Consider the following 21414-nt stretch of genomic DNA (forward strand, 5'->3'; position numbering starts at 1 on the left):
GTATTACAGAGGGTTCAAAGTTCAGCCTGGGTGCTGTATTGCCTTGAATTGGTTGTGGGGAGTGTTTGGTGGTTTCTTGTGAACAGGCCTATCCACCTGGATGTAGGTGATTGTGCTTTCAGGTGACTCTCTGTGAATTTAGACAGTCCTCTGATCCGCGTGGGAGGCAGTGTCTTGGCCAGGGTTGAAATGCTTCCAGTTCACAATGAAATTGCTCTGACGTTCTTGTACTACGAGCTTTTAATGTCCCCTCTTGTTGAGCATACATCACAGGTACGTCTTGTTGACAACCCCATGGAGGGCCTAGTGAACGTGGGGTTTGATTTCTTCCTGTCAATTGGTGACCAGTTGAGACCCATACAACCAGGTGAGAGGAGATCTTAACTAATTAGTCACCTGGTTAATCAAGTACGAGGTAAGAGGAGGAACCTGCAGACACTGGGCCCCCTGCGAAACCGGTTTGACACCTGCAATATACTTGATCCTATGTTAAATTCCTATCCAGGCATCTGTAATGTGAATCCCCACTAACCTCACTGCTGATGTCATCTCACCTGATCATCATTTGGTCAAGTTCTACAACATATCTCCTTAAAAATCCTTAATGTAACCCAAACCACACTGCTGAAGATATGCCTAAACACGTTTTTTTTTATATATTTTTTTTAATAATCTTTTTACAATTGCAAGCTTGACCCCCCTGAAGTGGGTTACAGAGGTGTTGTGACCATAATTACAATGTAAATCTACAGACTGATGTCATTGGCTGGAAGAGGACCTCAGTCAGGAAAGGGTCCAATGAGCGCTGGCCGCATCAATCGTTGACAGCCGAGAGCACCAATACCAGAGTGGTGCAACTATGCAAACGTGAAACAAACGTTGCCGCTGCGAAAGCTGAAGAATGTATCAGTGAACCAACCCAGCAGTTGCACTGGACAAAATAAAGCACGGCCTCGCGAAAGTAAAACATGCGACATACATGTCAATAGCTTTAAAATAGCTGTCCTGTCGGTCTCTGTGTACCTGTTGTGTTTTTAGGAAGCCTACACAATGTTCTGTTGCGTTTAGGCCGTTGTGACACTTCATCTGACATTTCTGTTGAACGTCTCGTGTTGTTTACGTGCCTCTGTACCCAGACGTGTCTGTGGATCTGATGAGATTATCAACGTACTTGACTGGATCCTCGGGATCGTCTCCGACTAAATAAAATCTGTAGAAATAAAACCTAGCCGAGGTGTGTGTGTGTTTGCCTGATGTGCTGAAATTGCTCTGTACTTGTCTTTTTATTGTAAATCGATGTAGGAGAAAGCACCCTCTACATTGAATATTGTCTCTGAGAAACTAAGGCGGAGTTATAAAAAAGCAGTTACAGTAGATCTGTACGTGGTTTTAATCCCAAAACAAAAAAAACCCCACAATCAGCTTTCAGTATTTTAATCCCAATCCTCACCCACACTCACACTTGCTCATCTCAATCAACAGAACACTCCCTTTTACTGAACATTATAAAAAATAATTTAATCGCAGCTTGGATTGTAAGTACAGCATAAGGTCAGTTTTCTATGGTCAATACATTACTTTTGCATCCACCTTACCCACCTCACAAGTGTATCGCACAGGTACTGTATAACATATGACTCTACAATACTGACGACAATAACACAACGGTCACAAATGGGCGGCTTCAACTACACCCCTTATCGGTACTCTAAGGACACAAGAACACATGAGACGTCAAGCTGCTGTACTACTGTGCACCTGTAAAACCGTCCGCGTTGTCTTTGTGTGTTAAGAATGAATCACTAAAAAATAATAAAACTGGCTGTGTTGACATTTATCTAGGTCATGGTATTTGTGTCATGGAGGGCTAGTTCTGCATCCACTCCCGCACAAGAGACCGCGGTCGTGCATTTCGACGAAGACAAGAACGGCACAGCGATAGGTGTTCTGGTGAAAGACGAATGTAATCCCCAGACCCAACACAGACCACACAATCACTTCTGTGATGTAACAATTAACGGATTCCCCTTGACTCGCTGTGCCAGGATACATTGTAACGGACGATTGTACACAGTTTTGGCGGTGATGATTTCGAGGACCTACACTTCATCCGCCTCTTCTTCCTCTCTGTAGCATGATTGACCACAGTGACCATGATGCTCTGCGCAGTGTGACATAGCCGCTTTTATCTTTGCAAGTTACGATGTTCCCGGAACTCACATAGGTGCTGCATCTCCTTGTCAATCGTCCTGTTCTAGCATTCACTTATTGATGCATCATGGGTAAACTGTGACTAACTAACTGATCTACAAACAATAATCGTGTAATCATGAGTCCGTTTTTTCTTTTTTTTCTTCTTGTTTTCGGATCAGTCTCGTCACGCCGCCCCCCTCATCAATAAACCGGTTGACCCCTGAACACCTGCTCTTCTGGCGTCGACCTCAGATGGACACGGGACATACGATGATACGATCCTCCAGCATGACGCTGAGCACCAGGAACACGAAGTACAGCATGAACATGGTGAGGCCCAGGACCCGGCTCATCTTCCACCGGCACGCCGCGATGCTGATGATGACGAAGAGCAGCATGACGAAGAGCAAGACGATGGCGCAGAACAGTCCGTTGGAGTTGACCGCCACTGGCACGCCGCCGTGGATCGCGGAGAAGATCAGCCACGGCACGGGCAGGCTGGAGGGGAGGAAGGAGAGGGAGGAAGGGCGGGAGGGGAGGAAGGAGAGGGAGAGGGAGAGGAAGTGACCCCTGTGATGAAACCGGACTGATAATCCCTTGGTGAACGTTAGCCGCGGTGGTGCGTACTCACCCCATGGTGATGTCGAAGATGTTGGATCCCACTGAGCTGGACACAGCCATGTCGCCCAGGCCTTTCCGGGCCACGATGACACTGGTGATGAGGTCAGGGATGGAGGTGCCCGCCGCCAGGATGGTCAGACCCATGATCTCCTCGGAGATTCCTATGGTCTCACCCACCTAGGGAGACGACGGCAGGAAGTCTGTAAACCAACACGATGCCCGGGACTCCCATCAAGCCCAATGGATTTCCTGTGGTCTCTTGGACCCATGTGTGTCTAGATTAATTCATTGTTTCCCCCATTATTAATAGTGATTTATCCAAACTAAATAAACGTTTTAAAAAAATTTGGCCACTTAGTGCTCATTTGTGGTTTTAAATTACACCTTTTGCTTTTCAGTCTTCTTAAAATAGCCTGTGTAGCAGGACAACAGTTAGAACACTAACAAGAGGAGGTATTGTGATCTAAAGTCCTCGCCCAGGTTTACCTGATGTGCCCACCAGACCATCAGATAGGAGAACACTGCGATCCATGTGATGGAGCCGATGAAGGTCATGGCAAAGTACTTCCTGGAAGCCTGAGGGGTGACACCCGCAGAGGAAAACGTCAGCTTTGCTTGCACCTTACCTCGGGGTGCCGTCAATGTTCACAGACCAAATGGCGCCGATGAGGCCCGGACGTGTGTGGCGTGTACCGGGTTGCGGACGTCAGGCACAGTGAGCCACAGTGGAAACACTATGGGAAGCAGCAGGAGATACGTGGCCTGTTTACGCCTGGTGTCTGGCCACTCCAACGACAGGGGCTCCTCATTCTCCTCATCATCATCCGGCCCCCCTGCCGCTTCTCCCTCTTTGTTTTCCTCCTCTTCCTCCTCTTCCTCGCTCTCGTCCTCGCTCTCGTCCTCCTCCGAGCTGTCCGACCCTGCCGAGTCGACAGGCACTTGGTCCTAGTGAGGAGAGATGGGGGGGGGGGCAGTGGAAGGAGGGGAGATTAATAAAAGGATGTGGGTGGGAAGAGAAGTGTTATAGTGTCTCACACGGTCTCTCTTTTGCTCTTTCACACTCTGTACTCTGTATTCACACTCTGTGTATTCACACTCTGTACTCTGTATTCACACTCTGTGTATTCACACTCTGTGTATTCACACTCTGTGTATTCACACTCTGTACCTCCTTTGCCTCTGGCAGGTCTGGTTTCTCCTCATCCTTAACTGGGGGCTGGGAGGTGGAGGGTTCGGTCGGGGCAGAGGGCGACACCTGGACACTGACAGAGTTAATCTGCTCACTCTGGGTCTTGTCGTGTCCAGCTGAATATGAACAAGAAACGATGAGACCACAGTGGGATTAATGGTTCATGTGTCGTGGACGTATCATAACAAGCAAAAAAAATAAATGTTGCTGTAAATTAACATCCCAGAGAATCAAGAGGAAAACGCTGTAGCAAACTGAATAACAGCATCACACATTTACTTTACGCACATGACAACAAACCTCATCAAAGCAACAAAATCAATGCTTTTAAGTTACATCTTGAATTAATCAAACAGACCTGAGCAAGAGTATGAGAACAGTGGAATGACACTCATTTGGTCGGAGCGCAAAGCGGTTTAAACAGTATTCCTCATCCTTCCTCAGCCTCCTATATTTCCGCTGACCCTACGACATACGGTTGAAGTGTAAAGTGCTTCTTCTCAGACGGCCAACTTCAAAAGCAAATCGTTGCCTAGATAATACCGCAAGTAGCGATGCCTGCGAAAAGAAATGTATTGAGCGAATATTGAGCGAGCATCGAGTGATTCTCAGGGAAGCTGGGAAATTAACGCGGACCCCCTTGCATCGAGGAGCGCTCAGTGAGAGACGAGTGGGAGTGCAGACGGTTTGCCTTCGCTCACATAACTCTAGGCCTTAAGCGCTGGACATCAAGACAACAGTAGCCTACCAGCTCAGAGTAATGTGACCTGCGGGAGTACCCAGACTCACACCCGTCGGTACATAATGGACTTGAGTCCCAGAGAGACAGTGGCCAGAAACACTACACGTAGACGAGTAGCATTTTAGAAAACCCCATCTACCTGGACAATGGACAAAATGAGTAACAGAACAACAAGATGAAAAATAAACATTAAAATGAAGACAAAAAAATAATGCACATTTATAATAACAAAAATGAAGACAAATTATCTGAAAAGATATTTGTATCAATCCTCTCTGAAGGCATAGACGGCCCTGAAGTGTCCCCACAGAACCCAGGTCCTCCTCTGGTTGTTATGTGACTGTTGATTGGGGTCTGTCTGAGGGCCACTTCAGTTTGTGGTGCTCCTAACCCTGTCCTCTTCACACTGAGAGCCTGTGATGGCCTGAACAACTGAAGATCCTCATTAGGCCTTTCTGTCTCTCTCGCCCTTGCTCTCTCACACACACACATACACACACACATAAACATTCACACACACACGTCTATTATTTCAAGGTATATGAAAAATCTGAACCCTAACCTCATCTCCATTTACAAGTCATACAACAGATCAGCGACTGACAACAAAATTGTTGTTGACCACAAAAAAAGTAACTAAAATGCCCATGATTTCCAAATCACTTTTTTTCCCTTCAAATGCACAGTATACAGCGGGATATGGCAGTGGTCTCCAACTCCAGACCTCCAGTACCAGGACAGTACACATTTCTATTGCAGCCCCTTAGATGCACACCTGAATCAACAGGTCAACCAATCCCGGAGCGAGTAATCGGGAGAACTGGGACCATTCCCACTGGGCCGCTGGTTGTGGGGCCGGTGACGAGATTCGAGAAAGCAATTTTATCATTGCTATTGTTGCAGCGTTGCGGGGTGGGCCACCGGCCGGCCGATTTGCGGTAGTGCGCCACACTAGCGCTCCTAAGTGGCCTACCGCAACTCCTGTGCCCCAAAAATGAGCAGCCCCAATTACAAGTTTACATTCGAGAGACAGACTGATAAAATGTTTACAAATGCATAATATATAGAGAAAATGAGATGCAGAAAAGACAAGGTAAAAATAAAAAAAGTTGTACTGTAATTTATCATTTAACTTTTTTAAATGATTATGGGTGTGTCAAAGTTCACGAGTAAACGCGTGCGATTAATTGAAAATAGTTTTGCCTAATGTAGGTATTTTTTGTCGCCGTTAACGCGACAGAGCCATCCATAGTTAGAGTTTTACTTACTATGGAAGCTGTCAGGATTGCAGTACTCGCGGGCACTTGTTGTTTACCGGTAAATATATTGCCAGTTGACCTGAACGGTGATGGCGAAATGAGTCTGAATCTCTAAGGCTTTCCAGGCAATTGTGCCGCACATTATCTCATTCAACACAGTGCACAAAAAATAATTTCAAGCAACCAAATCGTAAAAAGTGTACTAGTGCCGAAACCACAAATGATTGTGATGTCGCATTATAATGTACTAAGAACCTGTAGTTACAATCATTAGGTAATTAATTATTTTGGACAAAAACATCTTCCACTTTGTAATGTCTCGATCACAGTACCTACAAACCCGATTCCAAAAAAGTTGGGACACTGTACAATTGTGAATAAAAACAGAATGCAATGATGTGGAAGTTTCAATTGTCAATATTTTATTCAGAATACAACATAGATGACATATCAAATGTTTAAACTGAGAAAATGTATCACTTTAAGGGAAAAATAAGTTGATCTTAAATTTCATGGCATCAACACATCTCAAAAAATTTGGGACAAGGCCATGTTCACCACTGTGTGGCATCCCCTCTTCTTTTTATAACAGACTGCAAACGTCTGGGGAATGAGGAGACAAGTTGCTCAAGTTTATGAATAGGAATGTCCCATTCTTGTCTAATACAAGCTTCTAGTTGCTCAACTGTGTTAGGTCTTCTTTGTCGCACCTTCCTCTTTATGATGCGCCAAATGTTTTCTATGGGTGAAAGATCTGGACTGCAGGCTGGCCATTTCAGTACCCGGATCCTTCTTCTATGCAGCCATGACATTGTAATTGATGCAGTATGTGGTCTGGCATTGTCATGTTGGAAAATGCAAGGTCTTCCCTAAAAGAGACGATGAGAGAGCGCTGATAACAACTTGGGTTGTCCTTGTCCTCTTTAGTCCAGATGACATGGCGTCCCAGTTTTCCAAAATGAACTTCAAATTTTGATTCATCTGACCACAGAACACTTTTCCACTTTGCCACAGTCCATTTTAAATGATCCTTGGCCCAGAGAAAACGCCTGCGCTTCTGGATCCTGTTTAGATACGGCTTCTTTTTTGACCTATAGAGTTTTAGCTGCCAACGGCGAATGGCACGGTGGATTGTGTTCACCGACAATGTTTTCTGGAAGTATTCCTGAGCCCATGTTGTGATTTCCATTACAGTATCATTCCTGTATGTGATGCAGTGCCGCCTGAGGGCCCGAAGATCACGGGCTTGATCAAGGTTTTCCGGCCTTGACCCTTACGCACAGAGATTGTTCCAGATTCTCTGAATCTTTGGATGATATTATGCACTGTAGATGATGATAACTTCAAACTCTTTGCAATTTTTCTCTGAGAAACTCCTTTCTGATATTGCTCCAATATTTTTCGCCACAGCATTGGGGGAATTGGTGATCCTCTGCCCATCTTGACTTCTGAGAGACACTGCCACTCTGAGAGGCTCTTTTTATACCCAATCATGTTGCCAATAGACATAAGTAGTTGCAAATTGGTCCTCCAGCTGTTCCTTATCTGTACATTTAACTTTTCCGGCCTCTTATTGCTACCTGTCCCAACTTTTGTGGAATGTGTAGCTCTCATGAAATCCAAAATGAGCCAATATTTGGCATGACGTTAGAAAATGTCTCACTTTACAACATTCGATATGTTATCTATATTATTTTGTAAATTAAATATACGTTTGAGATTTGTAAATTATTCCATTCGTTTTTTACTCACAATTTGTACAGTGTCCTAACTTGTTTGGAATCGGCTTTGTACATATCCGCAGCCGTGTGCACTACCCACAACTCCAAATAGCTACGGGGGAAGAGCGCTGGTGTAAACAGGCGAGGAAAATGAATGTGCTTTTGTAATTGGGTCCAGGTGCTAATGGATAATTCCTCATTGGATTATTTTTTTTTTATGTAGATAGCGACCAGAACTGTTTGGTTTATAGCGGTTATGTCCCAAAATCCAATATCAAATCGTTTCTCGTTCATCGTGTCGAAACGAAAAATGAATTGGCAGAAAACAAGTTTTCCTGGACATGTTTCATTGTTTACATTTCCGATTTTAACGGAGCTGTCACCAACCTGATGCATTTCCGTATTCTCGTTATTCGTTTTATTCCAAAAACGGAATAACGAGAAAACTAATAGATTTTCATTATATCTACTTTTTTCTAATACCACTAAGCGGTTTAACGTTTCCTTTCTGAAAAGAGGGTGGGGTTCAACGTGAAATGCCTGTCATTGGCCAATTTTAAAGCTAAAACTTAGGTCTACTTCCTTTCAAAATAAGAGTTGGACTTCATTTATAGTTTTAATCTACAATCTTGTAACTAATCAATACAAACATTTAATTATTAATAAATGAATACCAAATAGAAATCTCTTATCCAATACATTGATCTCTTTATAATTATTATTTAATTTATGTCGGTGTTAATGTTTAGCACTAAAATGTAATCCTATCAGTGTAACCTACATTTTTTGTCTTATGTCAATTCTTTCTGAATAGGTGAAATGTAGCAATGCTGGTGCTGTCATTCCATTGAATGTGCTCGGGAAAGGAGGACAGTATACTTTTTCTGTCAAGGACAGCATTCAACAACAGTGTTGAAATAAAGTATGTTGAGAGATTTAAATGAATAAGACCAATATATTACTTTCTAGGCCTACTTTCTCACAAATAAAGTCATAAAACAATTGGCCTCATAATATAAACACCATATTAGTCATGATAACTTGTATATTATTATACAGGCGGGTGACCAATGATAGGAAACACCAACTTGAAGTGTCTCAGATGTTGGGCAACCACAAGCCACCGGAACATCATCTATGTACTTTGCATAGATTCTACAAGTCTCTAATTCGACTTGGTGGATTGAACACAATTCATGCAAAACATATTCTCTCAGTTGGTGTTTTGACAATGTTGGTGGAGAATGCTGTGTGATACATTAATCTAAAATCTCCCATATGTGTTCAATTGGGATGAAATCTTGTGTTTCACATTTACCTTAATGTCTATTTTCACATTTCATTTTCATCACTCAACAAACCATTCAGTTAACCCTTGTGCCCTGTGAATGGGGACATTGTAATCCTGGAAGAGATCCCTCCCATGAGGACATAAATGTTTCATTAAAGATTAGTCTTTGCTCTATGGTGACACATGGACACAAACCATGCTAGGAAAATTAATCTATGTAAAGATTTGTTAGTTTCCTCCACTCATTTACTAAGGGTTTTCCTTTATTTTGTAACCTTTCTTTAATTTGGTCTGCATCTTAAAGTGCACTTTCTATGCAAGCATATCAAGACAACTCACAGTAATTCTTCCTCTAAACTGAATTGTAACTTTTGTCCTTAACACTGTAGTCAAAAGACAACTTGATCAAAATTGGGACATAAAAAATGTCCATTGGTGTAGTGGTCTCTTAATTTTTTCCAGAGCTGTATGTTTTATACAGAATTCTAACATTGCAGGTGTTGTACTTGGTACCTTAATTAAAAGAACAATATTCAGATTCCAATTCAAGCACCGTCCATATTTTACAATAGAACACAGTATGTCTTTAACATAATCCACTGATTTTTAAACAAAAGTGTGTATTAATGTCAAACCTTGAACACATACGGAAATATAAATTAATGGCGATTAATTACAGAAGATTGAGGGATTAATCAGAATTGATTATTTCAAGCGTATGACAGCCCTATATAAAATATGTTTTGTTATATATTTTATTCAAAAGCATTTCTGTATTACCTATATTCATATTTGTAATATAATACAGTTGTTAATTGCCCAAAAAAGCATGTCGTTTTCATTAGTACATTATACCTCACTCTAGCCCCCTATCTAAATGGGCTGGTGCACCATGCAACTCCCAGGCTGAAAAAGAGTCTCACTCTGGCCCTGATGTCAACAGTCAAGCTCCCTCGACTAAGACGTCGCCCGGCGCCACGCTGGACACAAACTAGTGGCTTCGCTACACACTTAACGCCCTCCTTGAAAACATTCCAACCGTTTGCAGAAAGATGGTACCAATTGTATAGCCCCTTCAGCGACATTTCAAGCTAGCCGTGGAGTGGGGCTTATGGTGTGTTCTCAAATCTGTTAAATACACAACACAAAGATTCATCAAAATGCAATAACAGGGGGCAGATTAAAACGTTAAATAGACTTAGAGCTTAAACACTCATGGCAGTATTTAATAAGTAGCTATTTTTCCTAATTGTCAAATTAACTCACAGGCTGGACATTGGAACGTTTTTACCAGGGTAATCGTCCTCACAGTTTAAACTTTAGAATTAGAAGTGTAGGGGAATGGGAATATTATTTTTCAATAGCTTTGAAATTATAAAGACAATGGGTGTAAATATTGCTACGGTGGTTTGAATTAATCCTAACATGCCCATATTAAGTAATTCAACAGTAAAGCAAGTGTGAATCAGGAACATGCTGAGGAAAAGCCTGGCAGACATTGTCCGGTAGCTCAGTTGTTCTCAAACCTCGAACAAGCTCAACTAATTCACCTAATCAAGGAAGTGATAATTAGTTCACAAGTTTAATCAGGTGCGCTAGCTCTGGAAAAGTTTTAAAACATGTCTGGTCCCTGAGGAGAGGTTTGAGAAACCCTGCTGTAGCACATTTAATTGTCTGTATCCATGGAGACATGGAATACGAACACACAACAGGCCTGGAACTCACCTGCGGGTTTGCCCTCGGTCCCGCTGGCAACCCTCTTTCCATCTGGTCTCATCGCCTCGGCCTTCACTCTATTCTTCACTGCAACATTACACAGAAGCACGCTCACTCAACGAACGAGCCGGGCCGCGAGACAAGTCTCACTGCGTATGCTTTACTGGGAGCTCATAGTCAACAACAAGACACCACAATAGTTTGCTACACACAGGGCTACATTCAGATTTCAGAAGAGTGGATGTATTTTTTTTATTTAAATCAACCTCAAAAGCCCAACAGCAGGACAATATTAGGAGGACAATATTTGCAATATAAACACTGAATGTACAACACAACACGCAAGTTATAAAAACAAGTACGGAACATATAAAACTCCATGCACAGTGGCACGACAACATCCACTTACATTCAGATAGATAGGCAGACCTACATTTGGACACACGGCACCCTCCAAACCACTGTGGACTACACCAAGACCGAGACAACAGCAAACGCCAGAAAAAAATGAGAACACAGTCCAGCACACCAACACACTCCAACTGTAGCAGGCACTTGGACCAGAGAGACAGACAGACAGAGGGAGAGAGTGAGCATATGGTTGGCCTTACCTCTCTCCTGCACTGACCCCTCAGCAATCGCCTCCCCATTAAAGGCTGTCGTTTCTAAATGGCCGTGGTACAACAGGCAGAGTTACAGCACTACCACACAAACCAATCCTATCCACACCCTAACAGTGTACCATTTATCCATCCCCACTCAAACAGTGTACCATTTACCCATCCACACCCAAACAGTGTACCATTTACCCATCCACACCCAAACAGTGTACCATTTACCCATCCACACCCAAACAGTGTACCATTTACCCATCCACACCCGAACAGTGTACCATTTATCCATCCCCACCCAAACAGTGTACCATTTACGCACTCCCCCAATGTGTGACTGAATCAGGGCACAGAATGCATGCACTTCTTCTAGGCGAGACTGAAAGACAGCAGAGATGAGATCTTACACGTTATGGCTTCCGAAGGGCAACCCAATGAAGTGATAGAAGCAGACTGATTTAATATGGAAATGTTGATCAAAAGCATGATGGTCAGGGTTACCAGTTGATTCAGGAAGAACACTGACATTTTAATTCCCATCAATGCTTTAACTTAAACCAAATCAATTTTTTCTCCCTTCCCCAATTTATTAATTCCCAATTCTATGTACCGCCCAGTCTCATTGCAACAACTCCCAACAATTTCAGGGGAGTTGAAGACGTTGTCAAGCACTAAACCATTGTTATTTTGCACATTGCTTGTCCAACTAGGAAGGACAGGTACACTCACTCACTTGACAACCTCAGACAGCTTTGACCCTGCTGATGATCCTTCCCACTCCCAGGGTGATGTTGCCCAATCAGAATTGCCCATTAGGGTTCCCAGCCAATCAGCTAGCAGCAAAGGTATGTCTTGAAATTATGCTTTTTGTCAGCTTCATGCTATAAAAATGAACCTAAAAAAGCTGCCCCACTGGGAGGTCCAGACATTTCAATAAGGAAAATGTGGGTATACTTTCTTGATTTGACTGGAATTTAAAGGAAACTGACCCCGACCCTGATGGAGGCTCTGGAATGACATGACAATACGAGAAGGTGACATGTTGATGTCCCTCTTACCTCGTCTAGCTTTCCTCTGACCAGGGCCTCTAACATCTCTGCTAAAGCCTGTTTCTACAACAGAGAACAACGGGAGAGACAACATCCAGTTAAACGAGGTAGTTTCAGTTACCGTCCCCATTCTTCCACTGTCACAGCCCCCTGGGTCTGGTTCTCCCTTGGCCATAGAAACCAGTAGTAAAATACCTGATTGAGCAAATCTAGAGAATGAGGATTCGTTTTAATGTTGAATCAGGTGTTTTACTCCTGGGTTAAAACAAAATCTTATTACCAGTTACTCTCCAGGACAAGTGCTGATGACCCTTGACAAACACCAGTGAGAGTAGTGACTAACAGAGCTGTTACCTCAGAGTCCAGTGCAACAAGAGCTAGTGTTATTGAGATAAAGAGATTGGGTGGCCAGTGGCTGGCTCTTAACCAGCTTTTATTAGCCTGCATTAAAAGCTGATTAAGGATCAGCCACAGTGCCTGGGAGACTGCAGTTGAAAGAGTAGAAGGAGGAAGGAAGGCCAGGTGCCCTGACAACCAATTCAAGGTCACTCTGTTACAGTACTATACATTTCATTTTCCAAAAATGATGGTAGGTTTCCAGACACTGGTGAGTTTACATAAATCCTAGTGGAAAATCCCTTGAATTTCAATTTTAGGAAGTCCTTGGGGATGAGGCTAATCTACATTGGTACCAAATTTGGTTATTTTATCTGAATGTGCAAAATTGGTCCGGATTTCCTTTTTGCTTAGCTGCCCCACTAGAAGAAACAGGAGTGGCAATATGCCATTGCCAACAGGTCGGCTGATGCAGAACATCCCTGCTAATCCTTCAACATGAACCCTACAAGGGGACTTTGCCTCTTGACTTGTCACTCATTGAGGACGCTGAACCAATACATTAATAAAAATATAAGAGGATATCAATACATACCCTAGATAATAAAGACACTCTTATATAACCTAGATAATGACGAAACCAATATATACCCTGGATAATGAAGACACTCTTTCATACCTTAGATAATGAATGCACGCACACATCCCCACAGATAATAAAGAGAGCAATACATGCCTTAGATTCCAGGTAATTTTAGTAGCCTTTCACAAAAACTAAAATAATAACAAGCTGCCAGTTGCTAACCCCTGGTTTTAAAGGTTTCAATGCCAAATGATAGAAAAACTAATACATTTCAGAGTAGAACACTGACGTTTTCCTCTGTTACACTGAACCTTTGATTAGGAAAAACCTAGAATTGCTCGGTCATCTTTCAGAGAAGCAATAAGCAAGGTCCTACATTTATTTATTGCGCAAAAAGGGATGTTTATTTAGTCTTTTGGTTAGACGTGGAACCATTTTGGGACCATGTCGAAACTTCTGTGGAAAGAGTTCTACTCTGAAATAAAAAGGTGCAAAATATTAACGAAAAATGGTCTCCTCAGAATGTCCTACTGAGCTCAAGTAACAATCTTCCTTTTTAATGTCTATATTCTGTTTACTAATACTTACTGTTGTTGGCTCATCCTACACTCTTACAGTATTTGTAGCCAAAGCATAAAAATTCTTATATATAATGTACAATAATATAACCACACACCATTATAATGTACAATTGACTATTACCACACACCATCATAACCTTAATAATTTTAAACATGTTTGGAAGGGAAACGACTTTGCTCATATTGTAATTAATTATAGGTCGTATTTCACATAAACTTGGTAAACACTGGACATTACTTTAAATGGAACATTATAACATAAAAGTACCACAAATATTTCCATGCCTGTAAAATTTAGGGTCTATACCTTCTCCCAGGGGGTCCAAGGTGTGAATCATCAGCTGGAAGATGGTGTTTCTGTTGGTGCTGTTGTGGAGAGAAGCATTACTGCCTCCTCTCTGGAGAGTTGGCTTTACCTGAGAAGCATCATAGTAAACACACACACAAACACACACACACACACACACACAATGTACTGCTTGTTCTTGATTGTGCATGTATTCCTAATTATCAAAACAATAATGAATCTAAGCCACCACAGTTAACCAGATAACATCCAGGTAAATATGTATTTTTCTGGTCCCTAAAATTTAAGAAAAAGCCCTGTTTATAACCAGTTGTATCTTGCAAACATTTCGATTTTGCTCTCATTGTGCAGACGATCGAATGACGCATTGTGATCAGTGCACAGAAGCGTGAACAAACGAGATCTGATAAAACATTTTTTTTTTAAGAAAGTCTGCATGTCAAAACCAGCTAAACAGGGCTTGAGAAAAACAACCTTGTACAATCGGTATACAACCACATCATTGCATCATAATCAAAGAGTGTTTCCGACCTTCAATTTTGCTGTGTCTCTGTTCTGGGGTGTGTCTTGAGTTTGGGGCTCTCGTTTGGGCTCTGGTGCGACATTGTTTTGGGGGGGATCGGTCGGAGGACATGCAATGTTTGGCTGCAAATACAGGAACACTTTACCACACATGCCCAACACAAACAGAAAGACGGGTATAGGAATAGTTCTAGACCACTACCCAGTTGGCAAAATATATCATCTGGCCAGGTTGTATACTGATTGTAAACCTTTCGGTTGAAAAAGATGTGGTTACTTTGTAGTGATCTGATGTTTATTCAACCAGAAATGTACATATTGATGTCGTCCCATGACAACTTTTGCCCGCTGGGTAGAGAGTGTTGGGTGCCTACTGACAACTAGGATTATATAACAACAGTGACATTAGTGAGAATGTGTGTGTTTTGTGGATTACCTAAAAGTACCAGAATACACAGCATCAAGCGCAGCTTCCAATGCATCTGAAGTCCTTATTTAAAGGCTTCATCCATGCCTAATGTGGTTCTACTGGTCACATACATGCGTGTTAACAGGTTCACATGCATGTGTTGTTTTTTTTAAAGCAAGCCCACGCCCAATCAAGCGGTAGCATCAGGGGAGTTAATACAGGATGAATCATATTAAACGATTCCTCTGCTGAGAAAACAAAAAACAAACGACAACTCAGGGTTCTCCATGCTGAGATGATTCAGACTGAGTGCAAACTGGTACTATATTCTCTATACGATTGATGGAGAAGGGATGCACATTTCTGTCACATCACCTAAAAGCCATCTACCTACCTTACTTGCACAGAGGTTGACTCCATTCAAATAATTATGTGACTTCTAAAGATTAGGCCTATTGGCTGCGCCACAGCTCATTCAGGCGTGTCATAGCAAAGGGAGAGAAAACTTATGCAATCGATTACTTTCTGCTTTACATTTGTATTTCAGAGCAATTCATTTTTCACATTGACATCATGTTTCGTGTGTTGATCAGTGTAAATCCTTGATTTTATGCTGTAACAGAAAATGTGGAAAAGGCGATACTAACTGTCCATACTAATCTACTGTACTTTATACTAATCCACTGTACTTTTCAATACTGTACTCTTCCCAATCAATTTATAACTGATTTATAAATTAGCCATCAATTTACCCAATGGCTGTGATCACTGCCAAAGTGGCTTCTAGAAAGTACTGAATAAAGGGTCTGAAAACTCATGTATGCTTTTGTCATTATGGGGTACTGTGTGTTGATTGACGGGCATAACAATAATAGATTTTTTGTTAAGTCTTTAACATAATGTAGAGAAAGCAAAGGGGTCTGAATACTTTCCAAAAGGCATTGTAAGCAATACAAATAAAGTACACTGCTCAAAAAAATGAAGGGAACACAATCATCACCGTAGAACACCAAGTCAATTATACTTCAGGGACATCAATCTGTCCAGTTAGGGAGCATAAGTGATTGTGAATCAGTGTCACCTGTTTTGGTGCAAATGAAAGTGACAACAGGTGCACTGGAGAAGCAACAGCAAGACAACCCCAAAAAATTGAATGGTTTTGCAGGAGGTGGCCACAGACAATTGCTTTCTCCTTATACTTCCTGACTGATTCTTCTCTTCTTTTGCGGCTTGCTAGTGTCCTTGTCACTACAGGTAGCAAGAGGTGGTACCTGCAGCCCATTCAGGTTGCACAGGCAATCATATGTGCATTCACAAGGTTAGCTGTGTGTCCCACTACAGTCTCAAGAGCATGGAGGAGATACCAGGGCACGGGCCGTTACACGAGGAGAGATGGACAGGGCCATAAAAGGGATGAACTCGCCAGCAGGGCCTGCATGTGTTCCTTTGTGCAAGGAGGAAAAAGAGCAGCACTGCCAGAGCCCTACAAATTGACCTCCAGCGGGCTACTCAAAATGTCAGAAACAGACTCCATGAGGGTGGCATGAAGGCCTGACATCTTCTAGTGGGACCTGTGCTCACAGCAGAGCACCATGCAGCTTGATTGCCAGAGATCACCAGAATTGGCAGGTCTGCAACTGGCGCCCCGTTCTCTTCACAGATGATAGCAGCCTCACACTGAGCACGTGTGAAAGCGTCTGGAGACGCCGCGGTGAACGTTCTGCTGCTTGCAGCATGTTTGGCTGGTTTGGCGGTGGGTCAGTGATGGTCTGAGGAGGCATATCCTTGGAGGGTCGCACAGACCTCCACGTTCTAGCCAACGGTGCCCTCACTGCTGTTTGGTACCGGGATGAAATCCTCAGACCCATTGTCAGACCTAATGCTGGTGCAGTGGGCCCTGGGTTCCTCCTGGTGCAGGACAATGCCCGGCCTCATGTGGCCAGAGAGTGTAGGTAGGCAGTTCCTGGATGATGAAGGCATTGATGCCATTAACTGGCCCTCATGTTCCCCAGACCTGAATCCAATTGAGAACCTCTGGGACGTTATGTATCAGTGCATCCGACTCCAACATGTAATGCCACAGACTGTCCAGGAGCTTAAAAATGCCCTGATCCAGGTCTGGGAGGTGATCCCCCAGGACACCATCCACCATCTCATCAGGAGCATGCCCAGACACTGTTGGGAGTTCTTACAGGCATGTGGAGGCCATACACACTACTGAGTCACATTATGAGTTGCCGTGATTATAAGTCACGCAAGTTGGAACAGCCCGTGATTTCAATTGTTTACTTTGATTTTCACTGCGAGTTGGAATCCAGCCCTCAGTTGGTTGGTGATTTTGGTTTCCATTGACCGCTGTTCCGTAATTCTGTTCTCAACGAATTACCCAATGTATAGTGATCTTTGATCTTTAATATATTTTGATCATCGAGACCAGATGTGTGATTTAAGTGTTCCCTCAATTTTTTTGAGCAGTGTATTTCAAGTTTGACTCGTCTTTTTACTAGGTACAATTATTCATCGCAGCGCCTAATATGCTAGGAACAGATTTGTATTTACAGCAACAACCTGAGAGTGATTAGGGTTAACTGTCTTGCTCGTACAGAGCAACACACTGGCTGGCTGATGGGTACTGGGTTTTTAAGGGCTGTTGAAAAATCCAACACAATCACAGGATTTGCATGATGCAAATTTGTACCTTTGAGAATTGAAGAATCTTACGCTGTCGGGTAATCAATGCCTGTGTGTGTGTGTGTGTGTGTGTGTGTGTGTGTGTCAAAGAGGCTACTTAATTCCGTGCAACTGCATTTGCTGCCAATGAATATATAATGAAACAGAAAATGCGTATGGAAACAAAAAATGGCCATCTCACCGCGATGAGAGGCTCCAGGTGTACGCCTGTTTCGAATTAATAATAGGCTCCTCCAATATAAACGTGGCACAATTACGGCTGACATTACTTTACATCTCATCAGGGTTACGGCACGCCCGCCTAAGCAGGCCTGTCCCTCTCTAACCTCAGCCAGCCGGGCTCTGACACCTGGGATCCATTCAAGGGTTCAGTCTCAATCATCAAAGGCGCCCGTGGCTGGCTGTCACACAAACACACATTCTCCGACCGGCACAACGGGCAGATGAATAAACACGGGACAGTCAAGAGAAATAACCGTTCCCTATCTCTCATCTGGACGAGAGAATTAACCGTTCCGTGTCTATCATCTGGACGAGAGAATTAACCGTTCCGTGTCTATCATCTGGACGAGAGAATTAACCGTTCTGTGTCTATCATCTGGACTAGAGAATTAACTGATCCGTCTCTCATCTGGACGAAAGAATTTACCGTTCCCTGTTTCTTCTGGGCAAGAACGTCTCTGTGCCAGGTGATCTAGGTGATATAGCAATGGGTCTCGTTCAGTATTGCCTTATTATGGTTTATGGTGGAGTTTTTCCCTTGTTTATTTCTCTGTCAGTCTGCCTGCCTGTAAGTCTGTCTGTCTGTCCTTGTCTATTGGTCTTTCTGTGCAGGTAACAGTGCCTACAACACTACTAACCTTCTTGGGTTCCTCCTCTTCCTCAGGCAGGATAACTTTGACGATGCTCTTGTGTTTGTTGATCTGGGTTTTGACCAGGTGCTCTATCTGAACGTTGAACTTCATGAAGCAGACATACGCCACGTAACCTGACACCAGCATCATACTCTCCCACCACATTATGGTGTTGTCCAGGAAAAACACAATTAGCATGATCAGGTCTACGAGAGAGGAAGAGGAGGAATGGAAAGAGGAGGCGTAAAAACACAATGATGTCGTCCAGTTAGAATAAATGGATCACAACCAGGTGGGGGATGGAGGCTGGACTAAAGGGAGGACACACCAGCCAACAGGGGAGGTATTATTATTATTTATCATCATCATCATCATCATCATCATCTATGGTATAGAAGATGTCTCGGAACAGGGGCCACCAGGTAAGGTATTATATTATTACCTAGAATATAGAAGGAGACGTCTCTGAACAGGGGCCACCAGGTGAGGTGAAGCATCTCTCTGGAGAAGATGGCGCACATTCCGATGACAAAAAGGATGTTAAACACCGCCGAACCCACAATCGTCCCGATACCCACGTTGCTATGGGAGATGAACACGCCAATCAGGGAGGTGAACAGTTCAGGGGCGGAGCCTCCGGCCGCCATAAAGGTGGCGCCGGCGACATCCTCCGAGATGTCGAGCTTCACGGTGATGACGCCGAGCGCCGGCACGAAGAACTCGTCGCAGACGATGGCGAGTGAGACGAACATGTAGACCATCCCTAAGATGTGGAGGGTGACCCACCCCTGCCTCCTCTGCTCCACCGTGAACAGATCCTCCGGGTACTCTCCCTTCCTGTGGGGCACCACCTCAGGGATGCCGGGTGGGGTCACCAGGGGAGGGGGGCTGCTGGCAGGAGTCAGAGGGGAGGTTGGAGAAGGCTTAGCGGGAGGCTCAGGGACCTCCTCCACATAGATGCAGTGTTTTATGTCCGTCCTGTTGACAGTTATGACCACGATGTCATCACCCTTGACCTCTACAGGAGCCCCGGTGATGAAGTCGTCATTGTACAGCTCGGTCAGATTCGACGGATTCAAGGTCACGACCTCTCGTGACTCTGCCTCCAGAGTTCCACTGCCGCCACTGTCACCCATCTCGTCGGGCAGCACTGTCCCATGATCCTCTCTGGCGGCCTGATGGGCCATCCACGGCTCCTCCAGCCGGGCCTTGAACGTCACAGTGTAGACGCAGCACAGTAACACTCCGGTGAGGAAGAAGAGGATGCGACTCCGATTGAGTCTTCGTCTTTGTGGCAAATGCATTTTTCACTGGCAGCCAGAAAGGTGTTGATTCCTAAAGCAGACTTTTATGCCTATCTCAGGTGCATGGTTGAGAATGGGTTTTTATGGGCCAGTGGCGTTACTCTGTCTAACTACACCGTTCATGGATGATGAAAGCACACTTTTTCTTTTGCATGCATAGTAATAATTTCATAGTCCAGGCATGATATCCAGGGCTTAGACCTACGAAAATATGTAAATAAATCAGTAGGTAAACCAGTTGTGACATTAGATCTGATTTTCACATTGTGAATTAACATCAGTGTAACACTACAATAACAAAAACCTAATTGTGCTATTATATTCTCTGTTGTTCATTAAAGTACTCATTAAATTGCGCGTTCACGTGAAGGCAGCCGCAGGAGCGCGGATGATGGAGATAGAGACACCTGTTACTATGGCTACATAATTGCAGTGCGCTGCTCTGCCGAGCGGTGCACGGATTAAAACACACGTGTAATGAAATGTTTAAAAATGTTTGTCAGAGAACAATTACACTCAAACAACGTCGAGTAAACGACAACTATCGTGTTTTTATTTTATTTACAAACGTGTGGGCGTTAAGACCAAGCTAATACGCGCTCCTCGAAACAGCATGTCAGCATCAGTAGTCAACACGACTATTTGTCACAATATTCAATCATGCAGTTTTCACGTATGCAGTAAGATTTGTCAGTCGAGTAAATATTTAGAAATTATGATAAATGTCAATGAAAGTTATATTGGAAAATTCCAGGTAAGGGACAATCCTCCATAATGACTAATTTACAAGTAGGCTTCCACAAGGTCAATGCAAATTATTGTAGCGTGCCCAAGTCCCTTTTTACTAAAAACACATAAAGCGCACATTTAAAAAGAAGTCTCAATAAAACGTACCTTTAACCGCTGAGTGGTGACAGATATTCTAGAAGCGAGGTCTCCCTCTCCAGCTGTGCGCGCGCTAAGGTGAAAGGGATTGATTGAGAGATGCTGACTCTAGTTTTTGGTGAGCTACAAGGGCGCCCCGCAGGACGTCTCAAACCGCCTCGCCAAGGCTCAGTATAATACCCGGTGCCTTTTAAGAGGATTAGAGTGCTCACACAATCTATCACGTTCTGACTAACACACTGAAACTGCATCAGCTCAACGCATCCCAACGCGACGGTTAACCATCCACCAAATGTATGCTGCAGTGACTTCCCACTGCAGAAAAAAAAAACGTGTCTGCGCCCCTGAAGTGGAAGTCGGCTGTCAAGGCATAATTGCAATTATGAGTGCTCCTTCATGTAGGCGGGCAGGCGGGGTTTTGGGAACAGAAATGCGACGGGAGGTGAGGTGAGTCATTGACCACACGATGAACTCTAACGGAGTTCATGCATTATATTTAGGACGATAGAATAATAGATAGGCTTTGAAAGCCTATAATATGCCTGTTTTT

General features: G+C 43.5%; 1 protein-coding gene across 4 annotated transcripts; it reads right to left on the minus strand.

Annotated features, from left to right (window-relative positions):
* Positions 1–1491: 1491 nt before the first annotated feature.
* Positions 1492–21319, minus strand: LOC105026499 (sodium/potassium/calcium exchanger 1). Of its 4 annotated transcripts, XM_010897992.5 has the most exons (13): positions 20874–21217; positions 19118–20180; positions 18682–18881; positions 14731–14844; positions 14200–14308; positions 12402–12455; positions 11344–11397; positions 10742–10819; positions 3983–4119; positions 3508–3759; positions 3301–3390; positions 2825–2991; positions 1492–2691 (listed from the first exon to the last, which is right to left on the minus strand). In XM_010897992.5, the coding sequence occupies exons 2-13, from the start codon at positions 19977–19979 to the stop codon at positions 2442–2444; spliced, it is 2367 nt and encodes a 788-aa protein (XP_010896294.2). In that variant the 5' UTR covers positions 19980–20180; positions 20874–21217; the 3' UTR covers positions 1492–2441. The 4 variants fall into 4 exon arrangements, with proteins under 4 accessions (XP_010896294.2, XP_010896295.2, XP_010896297.2 ...); XM_010897993.4 differs by lacking the exon at positions 14731–14844 and having other exon boundaries at positions 20874–21319; XM_010897995.4 differs by lacking the exons at positions 10742–10819; positions 11344–11397 and having other exon boundaries at positions 20874–21214.
* Between the last annotated feature and the right edge of the window lie 95 nt (positions 21320–21414).

This window comes from Esox lucius, chromosome 2 (genome assembly GCF_011004845.1).
Source record: "Esox lucius isolate fEsoLuc1 chromosome 2, fEsoLuc1.pri, whole genome shotgun sequence".
NCBI classification, from domain to species: Eukaryota; Metazoa; Chordata; class Actinopteri; order Esociformes; family Esocidae; genus Esox; species Esox lucius.